This window comes from Ochotona princeps, chromosome 4, assembly GCF_030435755.1.
Source record: "Ochotona princeps isolate mOchPri1 chromosome 4, mOchPri1.hap1, whole genome shotgun sequence".
NCBI lineage: Eukaryota > Metazoa > Chordata > Mammalia > Lagomorpha > Ochotonidae > Ochotona > Ochotona princeps.
This window is the reverse complement of record NC_080835.1, coordinates 17,158,628-17,184,791: the sequence shown is the minus strand read 5'-3', so window position 1 is coordinate 17,184,791 and position 26,164 is coordinate 17,158,628. Positions and strand designations below refer to the sequence as shown.

The window sequence follows — 26,164 nt, the reverse complement described above, 5'->3', positions numbered from 1 at the left end:
CCCTGTGCTTTGCCAGGACCTCAGACGCTGTCCCCAGCCTTTGTCAGCTTGGCAGGCTCATGGATCTCGACCAGGACTCCTTCTGAGGGAGATGAAGTTGGAGGCACTGCCTTCACAGAGAGCCAGAGTGATCTCCAGGGCCCAGCAGGGGTTGCCCATGGAACAGGGGTGCCCGTCTGCCTGGGGGAGCCAGGGAAAGGGGCTGCTGGGGAAGGTGGCCTTGTGGCTGAGAGCTGAAAGACAAGTTGGATGTTGATGTTCAAGTTCAGGGAGTACCTGTGTTTGTTGAGGAAGCTCTCAGGCCCTGAGCTGGGCTAGAGGAGTAGGCCCAAGGCTGGAAGGTCACCCAGTCCGGAGGCAGCCCTGGTGGCCTCTGTGTGAGTACCCCTGGAAATGGTGGTGGCAGATGGGGTGCAGGCAGGTTCCCCATGTGTGGGCCTGTAGCTGCATGGCAAGGCTTCCAACTTGAGCAGGAGAAAGGCAGGGCAGGCCTGGGCCGCAGGGTGCAGACAGCCATTGTAGCTTTGTCTCCCTGCTACCCTCGGGTCCCTCTTCATGCTCCCCTCTCCTTTCAGATCCTGGGTGCTGTGATCCTGGGTTTCGGGGTGTGGATCCTCGCCGACAGGAGCAGCTTCATCTCTGTCCTGCGTAAGGAGCCCCGTGCTTTCCTCCGGAGTGGAGGGCGGGCAGCTGGAGACCTCCCTCGGGGACTTAGCCCGGTCCTGCCCCTGCCACAGACCACTCCACCGTGGGTCCCTGGGCTGGGGATTCCAGGAGGAATTTTCTCTCCCTCCCCAAACAGAGCTGCTATTGTCCCCCAGGCACTGGCTGGGGGTGGCGGGGGCTGGTTTTCCCTTCTTGGTCCCTTGGCCCTGACCTTGGGAAAGCCTCTTAGATTTCTCTGTCCTTCCCCGGCTATTTGTCAGTTCAGCAAAATATGGGTGTGGGTCCCTCTCCTTCCTGGCTTCAGGGCAGCGCAGAGGTGGGGGGTAGTTAGACGTGGCAGCATCACACTTAGCCATGTGGCATCCTGGGGGCAGGTGCAGTGGTTTCCCTACCTCAGACAGGAAGAGCTAGAGGCCCTAAGAGGTCAGGCCTTGAAGGGTGGGTGCGGACCCCAAACCCTGCACCACAAGAGCCCCGCTTCCATCAGAAAGACCCGTGGCAGGGTGGGCCACACCCCAGAAGCCTGTCTTGGGAGCCCTGTAAGACAAGAGCCCTTCCTTCCCAGTCTCCTCCAGGAAGCCCTTGGGGCTTGCTGCGCCCTTTCTCTCCATGGTGAGAGAGGGGACAGAGCGGTGCCAGCCCCTCTGCGTATGTGCTGGCTCACTTCCCCTCCCAGCAGCTGCCCAAGACAGCTGGTGTGGACTCAGGCCCATGACAGCTGCTTGTTTTGAACGCAACAGGAGGCAAAGAGGTCTTGATGGAGGACCACACCTGTCACTCTGGCCCCAGGAGAGGGAGGGCTAGGCCGCCCCCTTCTCAGACCTGAACCAAGGATGTCCTCTCTCTGTCCCTGCATCCTGCTCTGTCCAGCCCCTGGCTCCCAGAGCCCGCTCTCCTCAGCCCTGACTGGCCCAAGCCCAGTGGGCACCGTGCCATAGGACAAAGTCTGGAGGCCTAGTCTGTCAGCCTGCCCACTTCTGTATCTGCCCTCTGCACCCTGGCTGGGGCTCCAGGGATGGGGGAGGTCCTACCGCAGCCCAGGGCCTGCCCCCTGTGCCGGCCAGAGGCACCCTGCTACTGTTTTCACAAATGCAGCACCTGCATGCCCTGGAACCTGAACTGAGCCCCTCAGTGTGGGAGGCGCCAGAGCACTGGGTCTGGAAGAGTTGTCGGTCACAGCTTGGTTACTGTTCACCGGGGCAAACTGAGGCTGGGGGATTGCCTTGCAGAGTCACACTTGCAAGGGAGGGCCAGGGTCCGGAGCCTGAGTGTGGGACCCACATGACACAGCTCTCACTTTGCATGGTTAAGTCTCCACAGATTCCACAGGTTTGAGTGTTTACTAGCCCCATTCCACAGAGCAGGCAATTGAGGTACAAGAAGATGATGCAGCTCAGTGTCTGACGGCACACAGCTAGAGGGGAACTGGGCTGTGACCCGGGACGGGGTGGGGAGGGAGGGTGCTACAGTCCCTGAACTGTGTCCCACACTCTGCTGTGGCCCCCTATGGGCGCCCTCATGAAAGAGAAAACACAACAGATGATGGAGAGCTGGTTGAGCCAGACTGCCTCATTCTGGTCGGAGGCTCTGCCACCTGCCAGGTGCATGACCAGGACAAAAAGGGACTTGCTTGGGGCCGGCACAGGGCTGCTTCCCAGGCAATGCCAGCTTCTTTTTTCCTGGGAGTCCAACTCAGGAAATGAAAAGGGAGCTATGGTCTCTCGCTGCCCATGCGGACTACTTACGGAGGCTGCGGCTCCGTGCCAGCTTCCCCTCTCCATTCATCCCAGTAAGGGACTCCACCCTGACTTCCTGTGGCAGGGGGTTCCCTGCCCTGGCACCCGAGGGGTTCAGTGGGTCAGCCAAGATTCTTTCTGATCTCCAGAACATTCTGTGAGCAGGAGATAGAACTAGATTAGCATGGCTGCCTACTCCCCTACTCACCACCACCCTGTCAGCCCGATGCCCTTTCCTAAAGCTCCCATGCAATTTCAGTGACCAGGGTGTTTGTGGGGGGGCAGAGAGGGGGTCTCAGCCTTCTCCCTCAACCCCAGCCAGGCCAGGCCTGAGCTCGCCCACCTCCGTATGGTCAGTGGTGAAGGAACGCAGGTCCATGGCCTTCTCTCTGCGGCGGCTCTGTCCGGAATCACATCCCTAAGACCTTCTGATGCATTCCTTCTGGAAACATTGAACTCCAGCCACCCTGCTCCCCCACCCGGAGTGCCTGCCAGAGCTCCTGGCACTGGGGTCCAAGTCTGTCCCCCATATTGCACCTAGGTCAGCAGAGGGACTGGAGACAGACCTGGGCTGTGCCTACGCCACCTGCTGGGCTTCTTGGGAAATGCTGCCAATCACGGGACTTCTGACCCCGCCCACCAGCAGCCTGAAGGGGGTCTCTGCTCTCAGGCCACTGCCCCACACTCAGTGTTCCATTGCCTGCCTGACCCCTCTTTCACATCGGCTTCCCTTACTCTTCTTCTCACCCTCCTGCCAACACACCAAGCCTGTGCCTTCCCCCAGCCATTACATCTTGCCATGCCCACCACCAGGGACGCATCTCCCTCCGTTCTGCAGTCTGCACCTGGCTGCCTTCTCCATTCTCGTCTCAGCTGAGAAGTCACCTGCTCAGACCACCTTCCTCCACTGTCCCAGCTCAGGCCACCTCCCCATGGCTATCTCCAGCCTAAGCCTCCCTCGGGTCCTCACGGCCTTTCACCTGACCCGCAAGTCTGAACAACAGCGGGCCCCGAGTGCCGCTGGGCAGGCCCGGCTTGGGACCCTCACATCCCACATCACATTGCCTGTGCTCAAGGCCTGGCTCAGCTGCTCATGCCAGCTTCTATTCAGGCCCGCTCTGGGAGGCAGCAGGTGACGGCTCAACTACTGGGGTCCCCACCACCCAGCAGGAGACTCAGGATGAGTTGTAGAACTTGCCCAGCTCTGTCTACTGCAGGCATTGGGTGAATGAACCAGAGGATAAACCCCTTTTCTCTCTTTCCCACTCAAACCTACCAATCAGCAAACGAACTAATAAAGTCTGTGGCAGCATACTTCCAGAGGTTTGTGGAAAATGATATTATGAAAAAAAAAATGCCTGCATGGGTTAAGAAAAAAAAAAGTAGCAAGAAAATGTGTCTCTTGAGTTCCATTTCCTGTGAGCTTTTGAAAGTCTTTCGTGTTCTTTCCTTATTGTCCCCACACCTGCCTTGGCTGCCAGATGTCAGGCCTGGTCCGCCTCCATCCTACTCCCCCTGTAGTGATCACAGCGCCCTGCCTGCACGAGGCATGTGTGCCCGGTGGCCCATTGTTTGCTTGTCTGTGCAATGGCCTGCCTGTAGACCATGTGGGTCACGCCCAGGACCCCTGGTCGGTGCCTTCAGTGGACATTCTTGCAGAATTCACTGGGCCTGTTTGGCCAGCAGGAGGCTCTGCAGAGCCCAAGCACAGCCCCTGCTTCTCTGCCCTTCCCCTCCTGGGGGCTGGGAATGCCACAGTCCATGCTGTCCTGGAAAGTGCAGAGAAGGAGAAGCCAAGCCAGGGCACCGCCAGGACCGGCAGGGGAAGGAGCAGGTTCCCTGCAGAGCGGTGGTGCTTTGGCGCCAAGGGCGGGGAGCAGTGGAGGGGTCTCCGCACCTGCCGGGCCCAGGGCCCCTGGGCCTTGCCCTGAGTGACGCCCTTCTCCTCCCCCCAGAGACGTCCTCCAGCTCCCTCAAGATGGGCGCCTACATCTTCATCGGCGTGGGGGCGGTCACCATGCTCATGGGCTTCCTGGGCTGCCTGGGCGCCATCAACGAAGTCCGCTGCCTGCTGGGGCTGGTGAGTCCGCTCCCTCCCCGCCACGTGTCCTGCTTCCGGCGGGGGAGGGGCGGCTCCTCTCCGGGCTGACCCCGCACCTACTCTGTGTCCCCAGTACTTCGCCTTCCTCCTCCTGATCCTCATTGCCCAGGTGACCGCGGGCGTCCTTTTCTACTTCAACGTGGGCAAGGTAAGCCCCCTCAAGGGTGGCCCTGAGTTGTTGGAGGTGCACAGGGGCTAGATCCAGCAGGAGCCGGGAACAGCCTGCTGTGCTGTAGGCTTGGAGGGTGGGACACCTGGGGTGGAGCCCTCGCTGGGCCTGGAGTTACCACTCTCCCTCCCCTAGCCCCTCTCCTCACTGCGCAGCCTCAGGCAAGCTGCTGCCTGCCTTTCTCTTCTTGAGTCATCATCATCATAAGAGCCTGGGCAGATGATCTCAGTGAGACCCACAGCACGGGCGTGCGTTCCTGCGTGCGTGTGTGGCCCCTATTCCCGAATAGCCGGCCCTTTTCGTTGTTACTAATGGGCCTTAGCAAGAGGACACTGGATAAAGTCATGAGTCCTGCGTCCTAGGGGGAGGCGCTCAGCTCCGGGGAGTGGAAAGCAGACTTGGTATTCTAGGACCTTTGTCGTCCATCGGAAGTCTGCTTCGGAAACCTGGAGCTCCTGCTTCCTGTCCAGCATCCTCACGGTGACACTTTTCTGTATCCCTCGCCTCATGGTTATAACATGGCTGCCATAGCACCAGGCACAACATCTGCCCAGCTGTGGTGGCCAGGAGGGGGTTGGCAAAAGCAGCTGTGGCTTCAAAGGAGGCTGAGGAAGAGAGTGTTTGAGATTTGAAAGATAAGAGGAAAAGACGCTGGAGGATGGCTGGTTGGGGGTGTGGGCTTCATACTCGACTGTGACTGTTGTGGTGGTCACGTATGGAATAGCTGTGTGCCCGTGGAATCTTCTAGATGCTCTGTAAACATTAACATCAGCACTCTGTTGGTCAGGTGGAGATGCTCAAAGAGTTCAGGGACAGTAGCATCATCAATAGTGCTAACCAGAACCCATACCACCTGCACCACAGGAACACTAGGTCCAGTGTGTGCCATCTGCCAAGTTCAGGGTGGGCCTCTCACCTTTGTTCTCTCACCAGCCCAGCCCAGCCCAGGCCAAGGCTAGGTCTTGGGAGCAGCTCCACCCACCTGCGAGCTGGAGTGAGGGCCACAGAGGCACCCTGAATCCAAGGCCAGAGTCCACGCTTCTCGGGACTCCACTGCACTTGAGTCTACGGCTCAGCTAAGCCCCGGGCCACCTCCTTCCCTCCAGGACTGACTAATCATGGCTTATCCACCTGTGGGGTGGCGCAGGGGACAGCCCTATGGGCTCCTGGGTTCAGTCACTGAATCCTCATCAGATCCTGCTTGTGAAGCAGCTGGGTGAACGTGGTGGCAACAGCGACACCTGGCGGTCGGTAAGACAGAGCCCTCTGTGCTGTGTGTGATGCTTCTAGCTGACCCTGGGTGAGAACATACCCATTCCCAGATGTGCACACCGAGGCACAAGGAAGTGAATGGGCCTGCGTTAGTCCTCACCGCTGGCCGGTGGCAGAGCCAGCAGACGTGAACTGTGGTAGCAATCCAATAGAATCGACTTTGTGTTTTTTTTTTTTTAAAGATTTTATTATTATTGGAAAGCTGGATATACAGAGAGGAGGAGAGACAGAGAGGAAGATCTTCCATCCGATGTTTCACTCCCCAAGTGAGCCGCAACGGGCTGGTGCACGCCAATCCGATGCCGGGAACCAGGAACCTCTTCCGGGTCTCCCACACGGGTGCAGTGTCCCAGTGCATTGGGCCGTCCTCAACTGCTTTCCCAGGCCACAAGCAGGGAGCTGGATGGGAAGTGGAGCTGCTGGGATTAGAACCGGCGCCCATATGGGATCCCGGGGCTTTCAAGGCGAGGACTTTAGCCGCTAGGCCACGCCGCCGGGCCCCGACTTTGTGTTTTTAGTATCGATACCAGGACAGACATGGCTCCCCAACACAGGGTTAAATGGGGTACCGAGCCCAGTGGGCCCCTGCAATAGGATCAGGGCTAGTGGGAGCCAGCCCTGGGGAGCTGGTCCCCGTGATTCAACAAGTAGTTGCCTTCTCTGTCTCCCCTGGGACCTGCTGGGCTGTGTTGGCATGACTGTGTTGCCAGACCCTGGGCTGGTCAACCTTTTTTCTTTTTTTCTTTTTTAAGAGCTATTTCTTTTTATTGGAAAGGCAGAGCTACACAAGAAGGAGAGACAGAGAGAGAGATCTTCCATCTGCTGGTTTACTCCCCAAGTGGCCACAACGGCCAGAGCTGAACTGATCTGAAGCCAGGAGCTAGGAGCTAGGAGCTTCTTCCGGGTCTCCCATGTGGGTACAGGGTCCTAAGCACTAGGGCCATCCTCGGCTGCTTTTCCAGACCACAAGCAGGGAGCTGGATCAGAAGTGGAGTGGCCAGATATGAACTGGCACCCATATCGGCTGCTGGCATTTCAAGGGGGAGAATTAGCCAGCTGAGTCATCGCACTGATCTGGGGGCTGGTAAACCAGCCACACGTTTCAGCTTTTACAACATAAACCCGAGGCCTGGAAATATGCAATGCCTCTTCACCAGGGCCACACACATGGCTCAGCCGCGTCAGAGTGGAGATTCCCAGCACACCCCACCCGCCTACCTGGGCCTGCACCTCCCTCCAACCCCACACTACCCTCCGCATCCATCACGGGCCCCTGAGGTCTCCGTGTGTGTTGCGAATATGCTCCCTGAGTCAGGGCTGAACTCTGTGCCCTGTCCGGGGTTGCACATCTCTTGGGGGGTGCAGCCCGTGGCCGAGCCCACTCCCTTTCCAGGGTAGCGGGGAAAGTCCTGCCGAGCTGGACTGGGTGATGTATTGTGTCTTCCTCCTCCCACTGCCGACCAGGGGAAGACTAAACATCCTCAGGCTGGTGTTTATTCCTGTAGATGAGGCCCAGCTGGGAGAACCACAAACCAGCCACCCAGGGCCTTTAGAAAACAGATGAACCTGGTTTTGTCTGGGCCTTGCTGGGCGGGAGGGCGGAGTCAGCTCCTGGGCTCCACCCCAGCCCCGCCCCCTCTGGGGATCTTCTGGCTAACCAGTGCCTGATGCCAGGCAGGGGGCAGGACAACAGGGATGCCAGCAGCCTCAGGTGACCCCATGGTGTTATATTAGCATTGACATGAGCGTTAGTGTTCGCCTCTGGGTCAGCAAGGTTGGTGGGAGCCTGGGTATGGCTGTCAAACGGAAGCCCTTTCTGGCTGGTGTCTGGCTAGCAGGTGAGCAGTGCAGGTGTGCGATTCATGGGCCCTGTGTCCTAGGGCCGGCTCTGGGACCGGTCGCTGCGTGACCTTGGACCAGTTACCTGGCCTCTCTGAGCCGCAGGTGACCTCAGGCCATCCCCAGCTCTGACACTCTGAGTTTCCTACTTGCTGCCTCCAGTGGGTGAGAGGAAAAAGGACTGAGTGTGCCCTGGGATGTAATGGGTGGCTGAGTGCCCCCAGGGCAGGCCCCACCACTCGCCCTGCACACACACACAGTGTCCTGGACCGTGAGGCTCCAGGAGGCCTTTGCCTGGAATGTGAGCAGAAGGCCTTGGGGCTGGGGGCTCATGTGGCTGGGGAGGTGCGAGCTGCCCTGCCACCCTGCTCCCATGTCCCACCCAGGAAGCACAGCACAACCGGTGCACGCGTGCCCCTGTGTCACAGCGCAGGGTGAGATGGGCTTCCGCGGACACAGCAGCACCCTGTGCTCTGTCTGCTGGCTGCCTGGAGCTCCCTCACCCTCTGGCTCACTTCCCTGGGTCTTGGCATCCCAGGGCATCGGCTCCATCTGGGTGGAAGCAGCCCCCACCATGGCCTCAGTCTCAGTGACCTGGAGGAGGATGTGAGGTTACCGTGGAAACCACCAGTGGAAACCACCTCGCCTGCATCACTTCACTTGGGAGGGGGTGCAGGGTGGGGAACAGCGGAAGTCTGGGTTGTGGTGACAGCCACACTGGGTCAGAAATAGAGCCTGGGGCAGGGGGACAGCGAGGGAGCTGGGTGAGTGGGGAAGGATGTGCACACTGCCATGCCTGGGGGACCCCTCCTGGGCATACCCCAGGGACTGGCCGCTCGCTGGGGACCAGGGCCAGAGCTAAGGTGGATAGGAAGGAGGAAAAACCCAAGATCTCCAGGCTGACAGCTGCAGCCGCAGCGGGCAAGCTGCTCAGCTCCCCTGGGACCTCCACTGCAGACTTCAAGGCGGGCCTGGGGACCCTAATGCTGGTGGCGCGTGCTGGGTGGGTGGAAGCCAGAAGCCAGAGCCCAAGCCAGCCTCAGCTCATACACTCTGTTGGCTGTGTGGCCTTTAGCCAATGATCCAACCCCTCTGGGCCTGTCTGCATCTCTGGAATGAGAAAATCAGGTTCTGTCCCTGAATCAGGGGATCAAATTGAGACCCAGCCACACGCTGTGTCTCTGCCATCACTTGGTATATAGCAGGTGCTCAATCAAAGGGCTAAGGGTGGGCAGGCAAGCTGTGTAGACAGTAGGACTCTATGCAGGTCCTGAAGTTGCAGGCTGAAGCTTTACTCAGAGGGAGAAACACACAGAGTGGTCCTTGGGGTGCTGGTTCCATGGTGGGGGGAGGTGCTAACCAGAGCTGCATGGGGGCCAGGGCTACAGCCCTCCAGGAGGGGAGCCCCAAGGGGGACCCCTGGCTGGAAGCCCCTGGGCCATCTTTCCCAGTTCCTGTTCTGGGAAACGAGGCAGGGGTGAGTGTATGGTTTTGCATGAGGTGCCCCTGTCCTCTGGGGTCCCTTGGCCCTGCAGCCCAGCCCCGGTGGTGAGCCCCAGAGGTGCCAGGGCAAGGTCCATGGGCCAGGCCTAGAGAGCTGGGCCAGCGCAGGCTCTCGGCGTCTTCCCAGACATGGCTTCCTTGTTCTTCCACCGCTGCCTAGGGCCCCACCCGTGTCTCCCTGGAGACTGATGCAGGTGCTCCTCCCTGTACTGTGCACCCCAGCCAGGGACCCTGGCTTCCTGAGCAGTGCACAGAACTGGCACCCTCATCAGTGTGGATTCTGGGGCAGGTTAACCACATCATGGAGACCCCTCGACTTCCTCCAGCATCTGCTCTGGCGGGGGGCCCTCGTTCCCTGGACTGTGCCAGGCTGGGCAGCGGTGGCCATGGCGTATGCCTGTGTCCCAGGCCTGTAGGTCTCCCAGTGTTGGGGCCCTGAGCTGAGAGAATGCATCCCTGCCCCCCTCCTCCCAGAAGCAGGAAATGGGACCTGGCTCCCCCTGTCTGACCCTCTTTGTCTGTCAGCTGGGGCCACAGCAACCCTGGCCTGTGCAAGGAATAACTTGGGGAACCCTGGTGGCTGCATGTGCCCTACCCCCTGCCTCCCACACCTGGTTCTGTCAGTTTCCTGCCAGCCGTTGGGAGCTCGATAGTGAACACACCACACCTATTATTGCCTGTCCCCATGGAGCTGACGCTGTGGAGGGGAGAGACTACCGGTCTTGGCACCACGGGAAAAGTGCCATGTCCCCCCACCCCCGCCTCTGGCAGGATAAGGAAGGCTGGGGAAGGGCTGGCGCACTGTGGCAGGGGGTTGAGGAGGGGGAGGGAGGGACAGCAGGTGCAAAAGCCCTGGGCAGAAGTGTGGCCAAGCACTCAGGCTGCAAGGAGCCAGGACTGGAAGAGCGGGGACAGTGGGCATGCGCAAAAATAACAGGCAACACTGAAGATTCGTCAGCAGTGCCCTGGGGGCAGATGCTTGGTGCAGGGTCACCCAGCTGCTGGGCACACGGCTTGGAGAGCAGGAGTGGACAGGGTGCCCAGGACGTACCCGAGAAGAGTCAAGATTGCACAGTAGGATGTACCAGCACCGGGAGTGCGTTCCCACCCAGGGTTGTTTGTAGGGGTGGGGAGGCACATGCTGGGGGACAGGTGTGACCACAGGTGCGATCCGACTCTGAGCCTCGCCCTCCCCGCTGCAGCTGAAACAAGACATGGGCAGCATTGTGACCGAGATCATCCGGAACTACAACGCCAGCAGTGAGGACAGCCTGCAGGAGGCCTGGGACTATGTGCAGGCTCAGGTAAGGTGGGTGTGGCGTGGTGGGGGTTCAAGACACTGTCCTGCGTGGTCTTGCATCAGATGCAGGCTGGTATCAGACACAGCTCAGGGGCCCCATGGCAGCCGGGCACTGCATGCATGCCTGAGGAGCCCCGGAGAGCTGTCTCATCTTGTCAGGTGCAGAGAACCTGTGGGTGTTCCCTCAGCCCTGCACGCCCATGAGCTTTACCCATGTCAGGCTCTAGAGCCGGGAGCCTAGCATCCCTGCGCGTGCCTGGCGCGCCCCCTGCTGGCCAGTCAGCCGGACACTTGGGCTTCTGTGGACTCTCCCTGCGTTCAGCAGTCCCGGGCTGAGCGCCCTGCCTGCTTCAGCCCATTTAGCCTTGTAGGCCCTTTCTAAGGATTATGCATGGGGCCATTTCACAGATGAGTGCCCTGAAGTCAGAGGCTTGAGCAAAGCTGCAAAGCTGGCAGGTGGCAGAGCTGGGATCGGAATCCAGCGCTGGATTCTGAGCTTGACATGCTCAAGCCTTCCAATCCTTCTGGGCTGCCTGGGAGTGGCAAGCCCCTGTGCTAGGGGAGGCATCTGGCGGAGGGTGGGCTGTGGGCCTAGCAGCCTGTCCCTTACCATGCCCAGGTGAAATGCTGTGGCTGGGTCAGCTTCTACAATTGGACTGAGAACGCCGAGCTCATGAATCGCACCGAGGTCACCTATCCCTGTTCCTGCGAGGTCAAGGGGGACGAGGACGATGGGTTGGCCGTGGCACAAGGCTTCTGCGAGGCTGTCAACGCGACCCAGAGCGGCAACAACCTGGAGGACTGGCCTGTGTACCAGGAGGTGTGTCCGATGCTGTGGGTGGGGCAGAAGGGCCAGGGACCTTCATAGGGCACAGGCACTGTCAGCCCCTCCCTCTGTTGTGGTTCATTGTGAGGGGGCTGGGTGACCCGTGGGTCCGGGGGGCCCAGCATGGCAGGTGCAACTGTGTTCTCCCTGGCAGGGCTGCATGGAGAAGGTGCAGGCGTGGCTGCAGGAGAACTTAGGCATCATTTTGGGTGTGTGCGTGGGTGTCGCTGTCATTGAGGTGAGCCCCTCCCCATACCCGACCCACCCCCCAAACCACCCCCACGCCCTTATTTCTCCCCATTCCCTCCACACCCTCTGACCTACCACATCACTCCCGGATGCCCCTCTTATCTCTCCCTGCCTTCCCTACCTGGCCCACCTTTTCGCATGTACCCCCCTCCCATGGTTCTCCCAGCTGTGCAGCCTGCAGGACAAGTGACTCCCAGCGACCTCTAGAGGGTGCTCTCTGGCTGTGTGAGCTCAGACAAGATGCTGTCCCTCTCTGGACCTCCCTCTATCCAGACAGAAAACCCGGTTGGGAGGCTGGGGGATTCTGGGGCACTGGAAGGGCGAACCAGCCTGAGTTTCTGTCTCTCGCCGACAGCTCCTGGGGATGCTACTGTCCGTGTGTTTGTGCCGGCACATCCATTCAGAGGACTACAGCAAGGTCCCCAAATACTGAGACTGCTGTGTCCCCATCTCCCTGCTTGGCCCCCAACTTCAAGACTCCTGAGGAGGGGCTTCTCCCTGGCCCCCTTCTTCCTCCAAGCCCACCTTCCACTTCACCACTAAGGCCTTCTCCTGTCCTGGCTGGAAGCTGGGGGCTTCCCAGGACCTGGCCCCTCCTCTCCTTGCCTCTCTGGCCCTTGCTCCCTCTTCTCACTGCCCGCCAGGGTGCTCCTACTGGCTCCGAGGAAAGGTCCCCTGCAGTGTCGTGTGCAGGTGCGCTGGCTGGCTGTGCCCAGGCGGGTGGCTGTCTTGTAGGGAAGGGGGCAGGGGGAGGGGAGGGAGCCCTCCAGGGCTGTCAGGGGACTGGCTACTGGCTGGCCCAACTTTGGTCCCACTGTGACAGTATCTCTTTGGTTTTTCACATTGTGATTCCAGGGTGGGGGGTGGGGAAAGGGGAGCAGGTTTAGTCTGAGATTTAGGGGCAATTTCTGTTGCCCAGGCCTCATGCAGGGAACAGTGTGGCCCAGCCCAGCCCAGGCTGCACTGTGGGAGCAGGACCTCAAGGGAGTGGGGCTTGGGACCTGGCCTTCCCTGGGTTGCTTAGGGGCAAGTGTGTTCTTGGGGTGTGGACCCCACACTCTCCTCAGCTACCCAGGGCAGGAGGGAGGAATCTGCCCCCTCCCTGCCCCCGTCACCCACCGGGAGTGGGGGTGGGGTGGAGAGAACTCCTATCTTGTAAGGGCCGTGGGGAGCGGGCTGTGTGTACCCAGTTCTGTAAGATATACTCAAGATATGCAGATTGACTATTAAAACTGATTTGTAACAATCTGGTCTGGGAGGCTGGGCATCCTACCACTGCTGGGAGCAGAGGTGACCAGCAGAGGGCGGGAGTGAGCACGGCGGTTGGGTGCGCTGGGCCACCAGCACCTCACTGGCCCTGGTCCTGCCCTCCTGATGCAGAGCAGGGGCAGACTGTCGCTGTCAGCCAGCAGCTTCCAGCACAGAAGAGCCTAGAAGGAGTGCCGATGAGGGCAAGGCCGCGACCGCGGTGGAAGGAGGGTGGGCAGTGAAGCCGCAGGGTGAACTCAACCTGATACTGGGGTGCATTCGGCTTTGGGCACAGACATGGGGAGGCTGGTATGTCTGTCCCAGAGGTGGTGTGAGATGTATGGAATTACTGCTTATGAAGATGAAGTGTGAGACTCTCATAGATGCTCTGTGCACTGCGGGTATGACCAGGGCAGAGGCATGGGGTGGGGGGCTTGCTCCACTCTCTGCTCTCCTCTTCCCTCTGCCATCCCTGGAGGAAGAAGAGGGTGAGATGAAAGGGTGCCATAGGAGCCCTTGTCTCCGTGCGCTTCCAAAGCCTGGATGGATGGCCGACCGGGGAGGTGCCAGAAGTGATCACCAGGGGGCACTGCTGCCTTGGTCTAGGAGCCAGGAAGAGCCCTAGACTTGGGGCTACTCCAGGCACTGTGGGAACCCTGTGAAAATGTAGATTCCAACGCCTGGGATGCTGACCCAGTGGTCTGGAGTGTGGAGAGGAACTGTACTTCTCCACCACGAGGCTGTTTCCGAACCCCCCAGCTCAGTTTTGCAGGCCCACAGACTTGCTGGGGTGGCACTGGGGCTAAGTCCAGCACCTCCTGCTCACCAACGTGGAGGGCTAGCTCTCTCAACCTGAATCTGCAGGGAGCTGAAGATGACAGAGGGTCCAGAGGTAAGAGCTGTTGTCAGGCGCGCCAGGGACCCCTGTGCTCAGGGGGATTCCCAGGGAAACCGTTCAAGTAATTTATAACCTGCCTTGGCCCAGGGAGAAGCGAATGGGTGAGGAGGTATGGATTGGCTTTGCTCACGGCCCAGTGCTCCAAGCTGAGCGGGCTAGTTCCATCTCTGCCTGGGACCACAACCATGGAGTGGGTGGGGTTGCACAGAGGCGAGGCTCAGTAACTGACACGGCCATGGGGGTGACCACAGCTGGTGGCCTGTTTGTGCATGGATGGGCATGTACCCCACCCCAGACCCCTCCCTGCTCTTCATCCAACCCCAGCACAGGGGGCACTCCGCTGTCTTTGGACTGAGCTGCGAAGGGCAGGGTGGGTCATGGAGGGCACGGGAAACTCCAGGCCTCCCAGGGAGTGAGACACCCAGCCGAGGGTGTGGGGAGACTCTTAAGACACTGGGCTGTTCCCTACCACTGCCCCAGCGCCCCTCCTCCAGGGGACAGAAACCTTACCTTGGGCCAAATATCTGGCTGCTTCCTGGGTCTTCTGGAGGAAGGGATATCTGTTTGTTCACTTATTCATATACTCATTCATTCAGTTAGTTACTTGTGTATCCTGTGCAAACTTAATGGGCACCAACTGCGGGCCACACAGCTCTAGCCTCTTAAGAACCCAATGCTGGGGGACTGTTAACATGCTGCAAGGAGCTAGGCGCCACCTGAGACACCAGCATCCCACACGGGCACTGGTTCGAGTCCTGGCTGCTCCACTTCTGATCCAACTCCCTGTGAGAGTACGTGGGAAAGCAGCAGAGGAAGAATCAAAGTACCTGGGGCTCCTGCCACACACATGCGAGACCCAGAGGAAGCTCCTGGCTCCCAGCTTCTGCCTGGTCCAGCCCAGGCTGTGGCAGCCATTTGGGGAGTGAACCAGTGAATGACAGATCTCGCTCTCCATTTCTCTCTGTATCCCTGCCTTCTGAATAAACAAATCATTTTTTTAAGTGTTGGTCTTACATACTTAAAGAGCATGGCACCAAACACCGCCAAGCCTCTTGCCCTGGAGGTCTCGTTGGTTTGTGGATGAGCGCCTGGGATCTCCTGCACACGCCTAGCCGCACAGCCCACGCATGCGCACCCCCAGCACCCCCAGCCTCCCCAGCCTCTGACACAGATCCACAGCAGCTCCGCAGCTCCAAGCCGACCGCTGCCAGCACCGCCCACACCAAATGGTGCCGAGAGACCCCTGGGGCCCATCAGAGGTCCATCCTGTGGAAGGAAGTAGAAGAATGAGCAGTGAGTGAACAAACAGGAAAGGGGGCGGAGCAGCCGTCACTCAGCAGCCCCCTCCCCTTGCTGCCGGCCCTGACGGGGGAGTCCTGGGCTGCCCAGGAGGGCTGGGATTCCAGAAGCCTCATAGGAAGCAAGTAAGGTAATGAACAACCCGAGCCACCAGCCAGTGACGCCTCAGCCCTTACCTGGCCCCTGGGGACTCCCCTCCCTGCCTAGGAAGGAGAACGTGGCCATGGGGCCCCCAGCCTCCTGCTGCGTGGGGAGGGTGTAGCTGGGTAAGGAGGGACCCTGGGAGGGTGTGTGAGCTGTGTGAGTGGCCATTCCCACCCCCCATTCCTGGTGGCCCCTCTGACGTCATTTCCCCAGCACCTGCTCCCCAGAGGTTACCTCCAGCAACAGCCTCCAGGAGAGGGCTGGGCTTCCTGCAGGATGTGGGGGCTGGGCAGGTGTAGAGGAAGCTGACAACAGTGTTGGGGGCTCCCCTGGGGACAGGGCCACTGTGACCCGAACAGCCAGTCCTTGCCATCTTGACTGGGAGGATGGGCTCCTGGGTGAGCATGGGGCCTGACATTCTTCCAGAAAGAGCCCACCTGTGGGTCAGTGAGGTCCAGTAGGGTGGGTGGAGAGAGGCTGCTTCTGAGAGGGGCAGAGCCCCAAACCCCCGGGGGGCCCAGGGAGGAGGGACAGAGAGGGGAGGCCAGGAGCCAAGCAGGCCTGGGATGTGTAGTGCTCAGCCTCCTGCTCAGGCAGCCCTGTTGTTGACCTCGTGTGACCCCTGGCCCTGACACCTGCAGCCAGGCACACATGACTGCCTCCCCCGCCTCCCTGCAACCTATGTGGATGTGGCATCCACAGTGTGGGAAAGCACGGACCCAGGATGAGTCATTCACGCTAGTCTAAATGAATGACTCCACTCTGGAGTTGAAGCTAACGATCTATGCAGCTGTACATCGCCGCTTCGTGTCCACAGCCACACGAGTTGCAGCTGGCACCTAAGGACCAAGGTCTTTACCTTCAGTGTCCTTTGCTATCAGGCCTCCAGGCCAACCAAGACCCTGGGTCAGGAGGAGAGGCACAACTGAGTGGAACCCGCCTCCTTGTCCAAGAAGGACGAACCCTACACCTGCCAGGAGTGCACAGAACAGGACAGCAGAAGCAGGCCCTTTTGGGGCACACTGTGGTGCCTGCTCCTGCACCAGGACAGCCTGTGTGGCCCAGAGTGCAAGAGGATACGCAAATGAGACCCGGCCACACCCATCTGGGTGGGGGCGGGGAGGAACCAACTGGTCACTTCCACTTCTTCCATGTGTCTGGGAGACCTTGTCCAGGAGGCCCTGAAGATCTGTGTGGCTTATGATGGTCTAAAGTGCCTCATCAAGGGTGGTTTTTTCCCCAGAGATGTATTTATTTTTATTGGAAAGGCAGATTTATTAATTTTTTTTAATTTATTTTTTTATTAATTACATTGCATTATATGGCACATTTTTATATGCACTGGGATTTCCCCCACCCCTCCCCAAACCCTCCCCCCACGGTGGATTGCTCCACCTTATTGCATTTCCACAGTTCAAATTCAGTTGCGATTCTTTCATTGGAGGTGTTTACCAAGCATACAGTCCAGCATCTTATTGTCCTGGTAAGTTCAATGGTTTCTTGGTGAGACCATCTCTGGTCTGAAGGTAGAGCCAGCAGAGTATCATCCCAATCAATTAAAAGCCCCAACATAATATTTACAACCAATTACAACAGTATGGCATTAATTGACATGGTATTGATTAACCAATATGTTAATAGGAAAATGCAGGTTCTCAACCACAACCTGTGACCTCTTCATAGCCATTTCCATTTTGGTTTATATTCAGCCCTGTTCTATACACCTCAAAATGGCTATAGATCGCCATTCAGCTGTCTCATGTCTATTCTAGTTTTAGTATTAAGCAGTTTATAGCATTGAAGCATGGTTTCTCTGAACCTGGCTGTTTTTCGGGTAGTCTAATTCTATAACAAGACATATGTCAACAGTTTAGGTGAACAGTTATAGGGGTGTGCAGAGAAATCTTTAATACCCCAGTGAGGAGTAACTAATCTTTGTGTCCCACCCAGTGAGTTATAAGTGCATCCCCGCTGACCATTTCCTATCTGTTTCTAAGCTTTCCTTGTTATTCTCTATCTATTCTAGTTTGTTTTGAGGGGTTTCTGGAGTGATCCTGATGGTCATTACAGGAGAGGGTGGGGACCCAAAGTTGGAAAGGCAGATTTAGAGAGAAGGAGAGATAAATGGCCACCGATGACTGGAGTTGAGCCAATCCAAAGTCAGGAGCCTCTTCTGGGTCTCCCATGTGGGTGCAGGATCCCAAGGACCATCCTCCATTGGCATCCCAGGCCAGAAGCAAGGAGCTGGATTGGCAATGGAGCAGTCGGGATACGAACCAGCGGGCATATGGGATCCCGGCGCTTACGCGGGGAGGATTATTCAATTGAACCATCGCACCAGATCCAGCAGGAGTGTTTTGCTGGGCATATTTATGGACGGCTGAGATGTGCCATGTAGAATCCCTGACTCTGGGACGTCAGGGGGGCAAGGACTACCCCACGGGGCATTGGTCCTATGATATACACATGGGGTGCATGTGGCTGGCCCTGAGTGCTGCTTGGCTTCCAGGCTGGCTGCCTCTGACCAATGGATGGTGAATGGAGCAGTGGTGCCATCCAGGTGAAGGACGGGTGCCTGCTGGTGCCACAGGACAGAGTGGGCAGCTGAGGCAGGAGTCCCCTGCACTGGTTATTATCCCAAGTGTCCCCTCTTTGGTGTTGTCAGTCGCCTGTAAAAATGCTTGCAGTCACCCCTCTTGGTGTTTTGATGCCTTCTGCGGGATGCCCTGACCTTGCTTCTCCTTGGCTGCTCATCCGGCTTGCTTTGGCCAGTAGGATGGGGTTGGGGTTTGGGTGGGAGAGGGACAGTGCACCAATTCTGAACATCCAAAAATTCTCTTAAAAATTATTTATTTTTATTGGAAAGGCAGATTTACAAGAAAAGGAGAGACACAGAGAGAAAGATCTCAATCCGCCTAGTGGTCATAGTGGCCGGAACTGAGCTGTGGTGAAACTGGGAGCCAGGGCCTTCTAGGTCTCCTACATGAGTACAGGGGCCTAACGCCTTCGGTCATCTGCTGCTGCTTTCCCAGGCTTTGAGCAGAGCACGAGCAGAAGTGGAGCAGCCGGGACACAAACTGGTGTCCATGTGGGATCCTGGCACCACAGGCAGAGCAGCCTGTTGAGCCATCCTGGTGGCACTGATCTTTAAAAGATTTAAAAATTTTATTTGAGAGGCAGAGAGAGAGAGAGAGAGAGAGAGAGAGAGAGATTAGAATTAGACCAATAGATTGACAGATATGGATGACTTTTCCATCCACTGATTCACTTCCCAAATGCCCACAAAAACCTGGTGTCGGCCAGACCAAAGCCGGGACCTTAGGACTAAATCCGTCTCTCCCACAAGGCAGGGACCCAAGTACTTGGGCCGTTACTCATTGCTTTCTGGGATGCACGTTAGTACAAAGTCAGAATTGGAAAGAGAGTCAGGCATGCAGATCTGGGAGTGAGGGTCTTACCTGCTGCCCCCAAGCACCCCTTTTGTGCCCATCGTCTCTCTCCTGCTGCATGAAGAAGCTCAGCTTTGCCTGCTGGAGGTGGAGTCATGAGTGGGCCAGTTACCTGCGGGTTGCAAGGAGCAGCTAACCCATTTTCACACATAGAAGCACCTGACTCAGTGCAACCAAAGGCAGGCTTGCGGGAGGGTCAGATGAATGACCCAGCTGAGCCCAGCCTTAGCTGCCAATACATAGCCATGACCTCTATAACCATGAGGTGTTTTAAGTCTCACTTTTTTGGGGAGGTAGTTTTGATTATCACACAGCAAAAGCTAACAGATACAATGATGGGCTCTATTTACCATTTGCCAACAGCCAAGGGTAAGCCAGGCTGTGTTCTCAGGAGGTGGCACTTCCCACCACAGCACCTGGGAGAATTTACATTTGGAGTTCCACTTCACAGACAAGAACACAGAGGCTCAGGGAATGCATGGCTGTGGTGGTGTCAGGATTGCCCTCATTGTCAACGGAAAGAGTGCAGACAAGCTGGGACCCTTAGCTGCTGTTACCGTCTGAGCTGCTTCCCAGGTCAGCCTCAGTCAGAAAGCAAAGCAGCCCTGCTCGCTCAGAAGGGCGTAATGTATTCCGCACACGGGAGCTGACATCACCCGCCCGCTCAATGCTGTTGGCCTTTTGCTCCTCAAGAATCATGCTGCATCTGCCTTGCCCTCTCCCACCTCCAGTCTGTGCGCCTCCAGTCCCTTTGGACTTTGCAGAGAAAGACAAAAGGCACTCTGTCGGGATAATTTATTTCTTGTAGTTCCCCCTCCTGCATCTGTTCAACCAGCAAGTGTTTCCTGGCGTGCCTCTTGTGTGCCTGTGGCCAAAGCATCCTCTCTCCTAGAACACCTGCTCTGGGTTGTGTGGGTGTGCCAGCCTCCCAGCCTTTCCCTCCCTCCCAGTCCCTGGAGTTCTGACAGGATTATTCCCACTTTACAGGTGGGAAAGTTGAGGCTCCAAACAGGTAAAGTGACCTCTTTGTACACGGTCTTAGGCGAGGCTGAGTTGAGGCGAGTTCTAGCTGTGATTTCAAAAAACATTTTTTTTTGATAGCCACGTATTTTCCCATCATAACTGCTACTGTGATTCTCTTAGATTTTTTGGTTATTTTCTGCAAGTTCATAAAGATCCTTCATGAATAAAAATTGTACTCGCAGGTATTTGCACTAGATACATGTATAAACTTTTTAAAGGGGGGTTGCAGTTTTTTCCTGGGCTCGGCACCTGGCAGGGAGGGGCTGGGAGGAGTCAGATGTTGGCTGTTGTGAGAGGATGCCCTGGCATAAGGCTGAGCAATGTGGCAAGCAGCAGTTAGCCCTGGAGGAGTTGGCCAGTTCTGGAGAGAGCCCTGGGCTCTGGCCTGCTTGGCTGTGTTGCTTGCTGATGGCCACAGTCATCCTTCAGCCCCAGCAACCCCTCCGCTTAGCTACCGGAGAGCTGCCATCTTCCAGTAGCACCGGGCACCAGGTCCCTAGCACCAAGCACCAAGCACTGAGCACCAAGCAATGCACCCTCCTCCTCCCTGGCCAAGTCTGGGAGAATCAAGCTATCTTCTCCTCCCAGGGCCATGGCCACCCTGGGGATGGGCTTAGCCACAGGCTCCTAAGGGCCCCAGAGGCCGATTCGCACCAAGAATGGAAGCAGAGCCTGCCTGGGTCCCTGGGTCCCTATGGGAATGCAGCTGCACGGGCCCTTCGGGTGACCTGGGGTGACCTCCAGCAGTGTGTGGGGGCAGGAGCGACACAGACTGGGGGACCCCATACGCAGGAACCACACGGCAGCCTGACTTCGCATTGGGAGATCTGTAGCCAAGTCACGGGCTGCCTTTCTGGACTTTCTACTCTTCAGCTTTACCCTGGGTGGGAAATCTCAAGCCACACGCCATGCAGACCGGATATTCTCTCTAACACTCAGCCTGCTACACATTGAGCGATCCCTCATCACAACCCTGCGAGGGTAGAATTCTTAGCATCATGCCCATTTCTCAGGAGAGAAAACTGAGGCAGCTTCCTGAGCTTAAGTAGCTTCTTGAGGTCACACAGAAGCAAGGGAGGGGCCGCAGAAGGTTGGACTCAGTCTTACAGAAGGGTGAATGTTATCAGTCTCACAGCTGATAGATAGACTTGCAGTGCCTGAACACCCTGCATTGTCATTGGCCACTGGGAAGAGTGGGTGTCTACACTGACTGGGCAAGGCTGTGTGTCTACACTGACTAGTCCGTGGAGGTGGATTAAGTTGCCAGTCCTCAAACTCCGCTGGCACTGTGACTCAGCCACTGCATAGGGCTCCCCTCGTCTCCTGGGGCTGCCTCTCCTCACTGGTCCTCTCCCAGCCAGCTCCTGTGCCCCATTAGCCTTCAGTGAGCTTTCCGACCACCTGCTCCAAGCACACAGCAAGCCCACCACTGGCGCCAGGACCTGTCACTTCCAAGAGTCACCTGGCTTTGTGTTTGCACTTGGAAATAAAGGGAGGCTTTTCTGTGTCCTCACAGGGCTCAGGATGCCTGGAGTGTTCCAGCCTTTCATCCAGTTGGTTGCAACACTTCTTCCTACACACCAATCAGAAAGCAGCAGTTCATTTGGTGCAGGGCTAAGCCAGCCCCTGGGACGCCCACATCCCATACTAGACTGTGTGAGTGCAATACCCGACTCTAGTTCACGAGCCCAGCTTCCTGTTGCTGCATACCCCGGGAGGCGGCAGGTGGTGGCTCAAGTAAGCTGGTCTTTGCTAGTTGAGTCGCAGACCCGTGATTGAATTCCTGGCTCCTGGCTTGAGCCTGGCTTCAGCCTTGGAGAGTGAACCAAGATCTCTTTCTCCATGGCTTTCAAATAAGTTTAGAACAAAACTGAAGAGGCCCTGAAAGACAAGAATGAAGCTGCTCTGCACATTCATCCACAGTGCCAGCTCATTCAGTGGGCTTTGGTGTCATTGGGCTCCTAGTTCCAGCTGGGACCCGCCCCAGACAAGCTCTCCCTGGTAAGCTCTGCACCTCCAGCACCTGGCCCTTGAGCCGCCGCTGATCTTGATTCCCGAGGGGGTGCGTTTGGCCCAGCTCCCTGTTTCTCCCAACCTTGACATTGCTGAGTGTCAGTCATAGAACTCAGGCTATCTGTCAGGCAGTGACATAATGGAGTGGGGTGAGACAGACCGGCATGGATAGGGGAGCCATTGGCTGCGCACTTGCCCGTCAAATTGACAGATGAACAGCAAAAGAACCACTCCTCACCCATATGATGATACTCCCTTCCCTCCCAGGACTCGGTCTCTCCTGTCCCAGAGGTGCCCTGCCCAGGAGGCCCAAGCTGGGTGCTCCTGGCAGAGCGCCTGTCGCTGATGGCCGACTTGGCAGCTTCCCTGGCCGCTGGCTCAGACGCTGGCCCGCTTCCCCCGCCCCTCGCTCCCAAGGTGGGGGCTCCGGGCTCTGCCAAAGCATTACTAAGAGCGTGGTGACGTCATCCTTGGTCCCACCCCGCCACTACCGAGGGGGCTGCTTACCCTTCACCCTTGGCTGCCCCCGTGAAGATGACAGAGCCTGGTGGGGGAGAGGCTTCCCGTCCCCGGGGACAGAGGCAGAGGCCCAGCTCGGAACTGGCTGCATGCTGCTGACACCTTCACACTGCGCTGGCCCGACGCCCTGCCCCACCTCCAGCCCTAGGCTTGAGCAACTGTGATCCCAGGGTAACTGGGTCAGGCAGAGGCACCCACGCAGCCAGGCACAGAAGCATCCTCTGGTGCTGGGACATCTGTCTTAGTCGCCTGGGCGATGCTGGCTCTCTCTTCCCAGGGTCCACTCCTCATGGAATGGCTGGTTCCTTTGGCTGCAGTTGTAAGCTGCTTGGGGGACCATCTCCCCAGTGGGGAGCCACAGGTGGGACAAGAACGCTCTTTCCTTGGTTAAAGCTGCATCATCAACTCCCAGCCCTGCTTTCCTCACTTTCCAAATACCCAGCTGAAGGTTTTACTCAGGAACAACCCTGAAACCGGAGCAGCGTCTTCCTCCCTGGCCCCTGGCTGGAGGTCTGGAAGTGGCTTGGCACGGGATTGGGGAAGGCCGCTGCAGTTTCCAGTAGGATGATGGAAACACCCCAAGCACCTGCACAGGTGTGTCACCTGGGATGCCCAGAGCACTAGCTTTTCATGAGACACAGCAACACTTCCCTAACATCAAATAATTGAAAGGGAGCCTGGAAAACATATCCTACGGAAAAACTGCATGGCTTTCAGTATTTGGAGGGGTGGGAGGGCCCAAAATAAACTTTTAATTTTTCCATGGAATTTTTGAAGTCAGCTCTGACTATTGTAGTGAAGACTGTGTAGGAGACCCCTTAGGAAAAGAACTGCACACCCCATAGCATAGAGTAAGGGCGCGAGGAAGCGTGTTCATTGAAAGACAACATCACATAGAAGAGCTGAAATTTTACTGCAAAACACCATGAATGAGTGGCAAAAAGAGCAGCAGAATCAGGCCAGGCCTGGCGTGGAACAATGAAACTAAACGCGATGTAAGAACGTTAAAAAAAAACAAAAACAAAACAAAAAAAAACCCAACAACTTGAAAATATGAATAAGCAAGCAGAACCTAGGAAAACTAAACAGACTTGGAAATGAATGAAAGAAAACTTCCAGAAAGGAAAAATAGAATCTTGACAAGCAAAATCTGAGGCAGAGGGGAAATGAGATTACAGAAAGCTGGGGACACCACTCCAGGAGGGAAAAAGGAGCTGCCGAGAGGCCACTGGGGGCACTTTGAAGAAATGAGACTGCGTGGTGAGTGAGGTGGCATGAGACTCCACACGTGTCCTCAGAGCCAAGACACGGAGAGCTGCTGGGAACTGCCACGTGCTTAGGGGAGAGGCCCTTTAGAACTGTTGATTGAGAGACACGAAACCTTAGGCCCCGAAAACCTGGCAGTTCCTAAGCATGGAGAAGGAAAAGCAACTCCACAGTGCACACAATGGAGTGAGCTGCAGACTGAGGGGCGATGGTGAGGGCAGCCAGAGATGGAAACAGAACAGAACAACCAAACCATAAGGAAGCAACCTTTAGGCAGTTGGTGAACCACGGGGAACACAGCGGAGTGGCGTTCCTGACATAAAGTAGCTATTACCCTAGAATTCTCTCTCTTTAGTAAAGCGGCACTCCAAGAACTTAGATGTGATAAAACTGAGAGTGTGTATCACAATGGGCCTCACTGAACGTCTCTCTCTCTCTCGGAAGGATGTTCTTTATTTTTGCTGACATCAAGAGCAAGATAAGCGTGTCTACTGTCACTGGTTCTGTTGGCACTGCCTTGGCGGTTCTGGCCAAGACAATTATGGAAGAAAAGAAAATGAAAGCATCCAGATTGGAAAGCAAGAGCCAACATGACTTCCAAGTGTCTGCAGATGGCAAGTTCATGTCCACAGAAAACCCATGTCAACTAAAAACCTGTTATAACTGATGAGTAAGTTCAACGAGGTTGGAGGGTACAGTTAGTGTGCATATATCAGCAGCACCATATACCTATATACCCAGAAGAAATAATCAGAAAAGTGGATTTGAGAAGCGATTCCATTCACAGTAGCATCAGCCAGAATAAAATACTTGGGAATACATCTTTAAAAAGAAAGACAAAATTTGCACTTCAAAACCGTCTCGTTGGTTCACGGATTGGAAGAGTTCATTTTAAGATGGAAACGCACTCCAAATTGATTTTTTATGAAATCAGTGTAATTCCTGTCACAATCCTAGCTGACTGGTTTTGCAGAAATTGACGAGCGGATCCCAAAATTCGTATGGAAATTTAAGGACTGAGAATAGCAAAAACAATTTTGGAAAAGAGCAAAGTTGGAGGACCCACGCCTGCCGATTTTCAAACACACCACAAAGCTGAAGTAGTCATGATAGCATATATTGACCTAGAGGTCAATGAAACATACTTAAGGACCCAAAAATAAACTCATACGTTTGTGGGAAAGGGAGCCGAGACCATTCAATGGGGAGAGAATATTCCCTTCAACAAATGGCGCTAGAACAGCTTGAACATCCACATGCAAGAGAGAGAAGTTGGATAGTTTCCTTGCATCACATACTAAAATTAACTTACAATGGATCAGAAAGCAAAACCAAAGAGCTGAAAACTTTCACACGCTTCCAAGAAAACTTCGGGACACAGGTTACGTCTTAGCGACCTTGCCTTGGGCACAACCTGCCTACTGGATTTCACACCAAAATATGAGCAGTGAGAGAACAACTACTACCAAAAAAAAATGGACTTCAAATGAAAAATGCTTGTTTTTCAAAAAATACCATTAAGAAAGTGAAAAAAGCAAGTATAGAATGAGAGGGTGTATTTGTGAATCGTATATCTGTTAAAACATTCATTCTCAGAATGCATAAAAATCAAGCCAGTATTACCAAGATAATCCGATTGGAAAACAAAGAACTTGACAAGATGGTTTTTTAAAGAAGACACACAAATGACCAATGAGTGTGTGAAAAGCTGTTGAATATCATTAGATGTCTAGGAAATGCAAATCAAAATTGTCAAGGGGTGTCTACTTCATGTCCAACAGGATAGCTAAACAAAAAAAAATTATTATTTTTTTTTTCGTTAAAGGAAGAGATCAGGTTTTGTTAAGGATACAGAGAAACTGGAATCCTCACACATTGCTGGCAGGAATGTGAGCTGGAGAAGCCACTTTGGCAAACAGTTGACAATTCCTCAAAATACTCAACATGGAATCAGCCTATGATCTAGCAATTCCGCTCCAAGAGAAATAAAACTTCCGGCCCGTCCACATTGGTACATGGATGTTCCCAATGGCCAAGAAGTGGAAACAGCCCAAATGTCCCCTGGCTGGCAAACATATCATTACAACGTAGCACATTCATACAATGGAATATTATTTGGCAATACAAAGGAATGAGGTACCAAATGCAATCCTGATGGGCAGAATCCGTGGATATGCGATGCTAAGTGAAGGAAACCAGGAGCACAAAACTACACATTGTATAAGTCTATTTGTGAGTTTCTGAAATAACACACCAGTGGTTGCCAAAGGTTGAGGGATTTGGGAAGAAAGGCAGAGAGCCTGATAACAGAGTTTGTTTTGGTGGGGGGAGGTGATAAGAAGGTTCTGAAGTTACGTGTCCTCATGGTTGCAGAATTCTGTGAATCTACTAACACCGTCAAATTATACAATGTAGCTGGGTGGATTGTATGGTATGCAAATCATCTCTCAACAAAGCTGCTTGGTATTTTCTAAGGTACTCCAGGCAGAAAGGAAAATATCTGCAAGTTGGAAGACCTGAGATGCAAGAGAGGTGGGGTGGGCAGAGTGGGTGGAATATGTGTCATTACGGGGTAGCGGCACTTATGCGACAGGGTAGAATTAGAACACTCCATGCTCACAGCAAGTACATTGGAGTGAGAGTG

At 55.8% G+C, this 26,164-nt stretch overlaps 1 protein-coding gene across 2 annotated transcripts in view; it reads left to right on the top strand.

The window, feature by feature from the left end:
• Window positions 1-12,380, top strand: part of CD82 (CD82 molecule) — a 46,548-nt gene extending 34,168 nt beyond the window's left edge. For both annotated transcript variants that reach the window (XM_058663137.1, XM_058663139.1), the window contains exons 4-10: window positions 576-648; window positions 4,358-4,482; window positions 4,577-4,651; window positions 10,489-10,590; window positions 11,206-11,406; window positions 11,567-11,650; window positions 12,017-12,380. In XM_058663137.1, the coding sequence (XP_058519120.1) occupies window positions 576-648; window positions 4,358-4,482; window positions 4,577-4,651; window positions 10,489-10,590; window positions 11,206-11,406; window positions 11,567-11,650; window positions 12,017-12,094 (738 nt within the window). In that variant the 3' untranslated portion in view covers window positions 12,095-12,380. The remainder of the gene's footprint in view (window positions 1-575; window positions 649-4,357; window positions 4,483-4,576; window positions 4,652-10,488; window positions 10,591-11,205; window positions 11,407-11,566; window positions 11,651-12,016) is intronic.
• The last annotated feature ends 13,784 nt before the right edge of the window (window positions 12,381-26,164 follow it).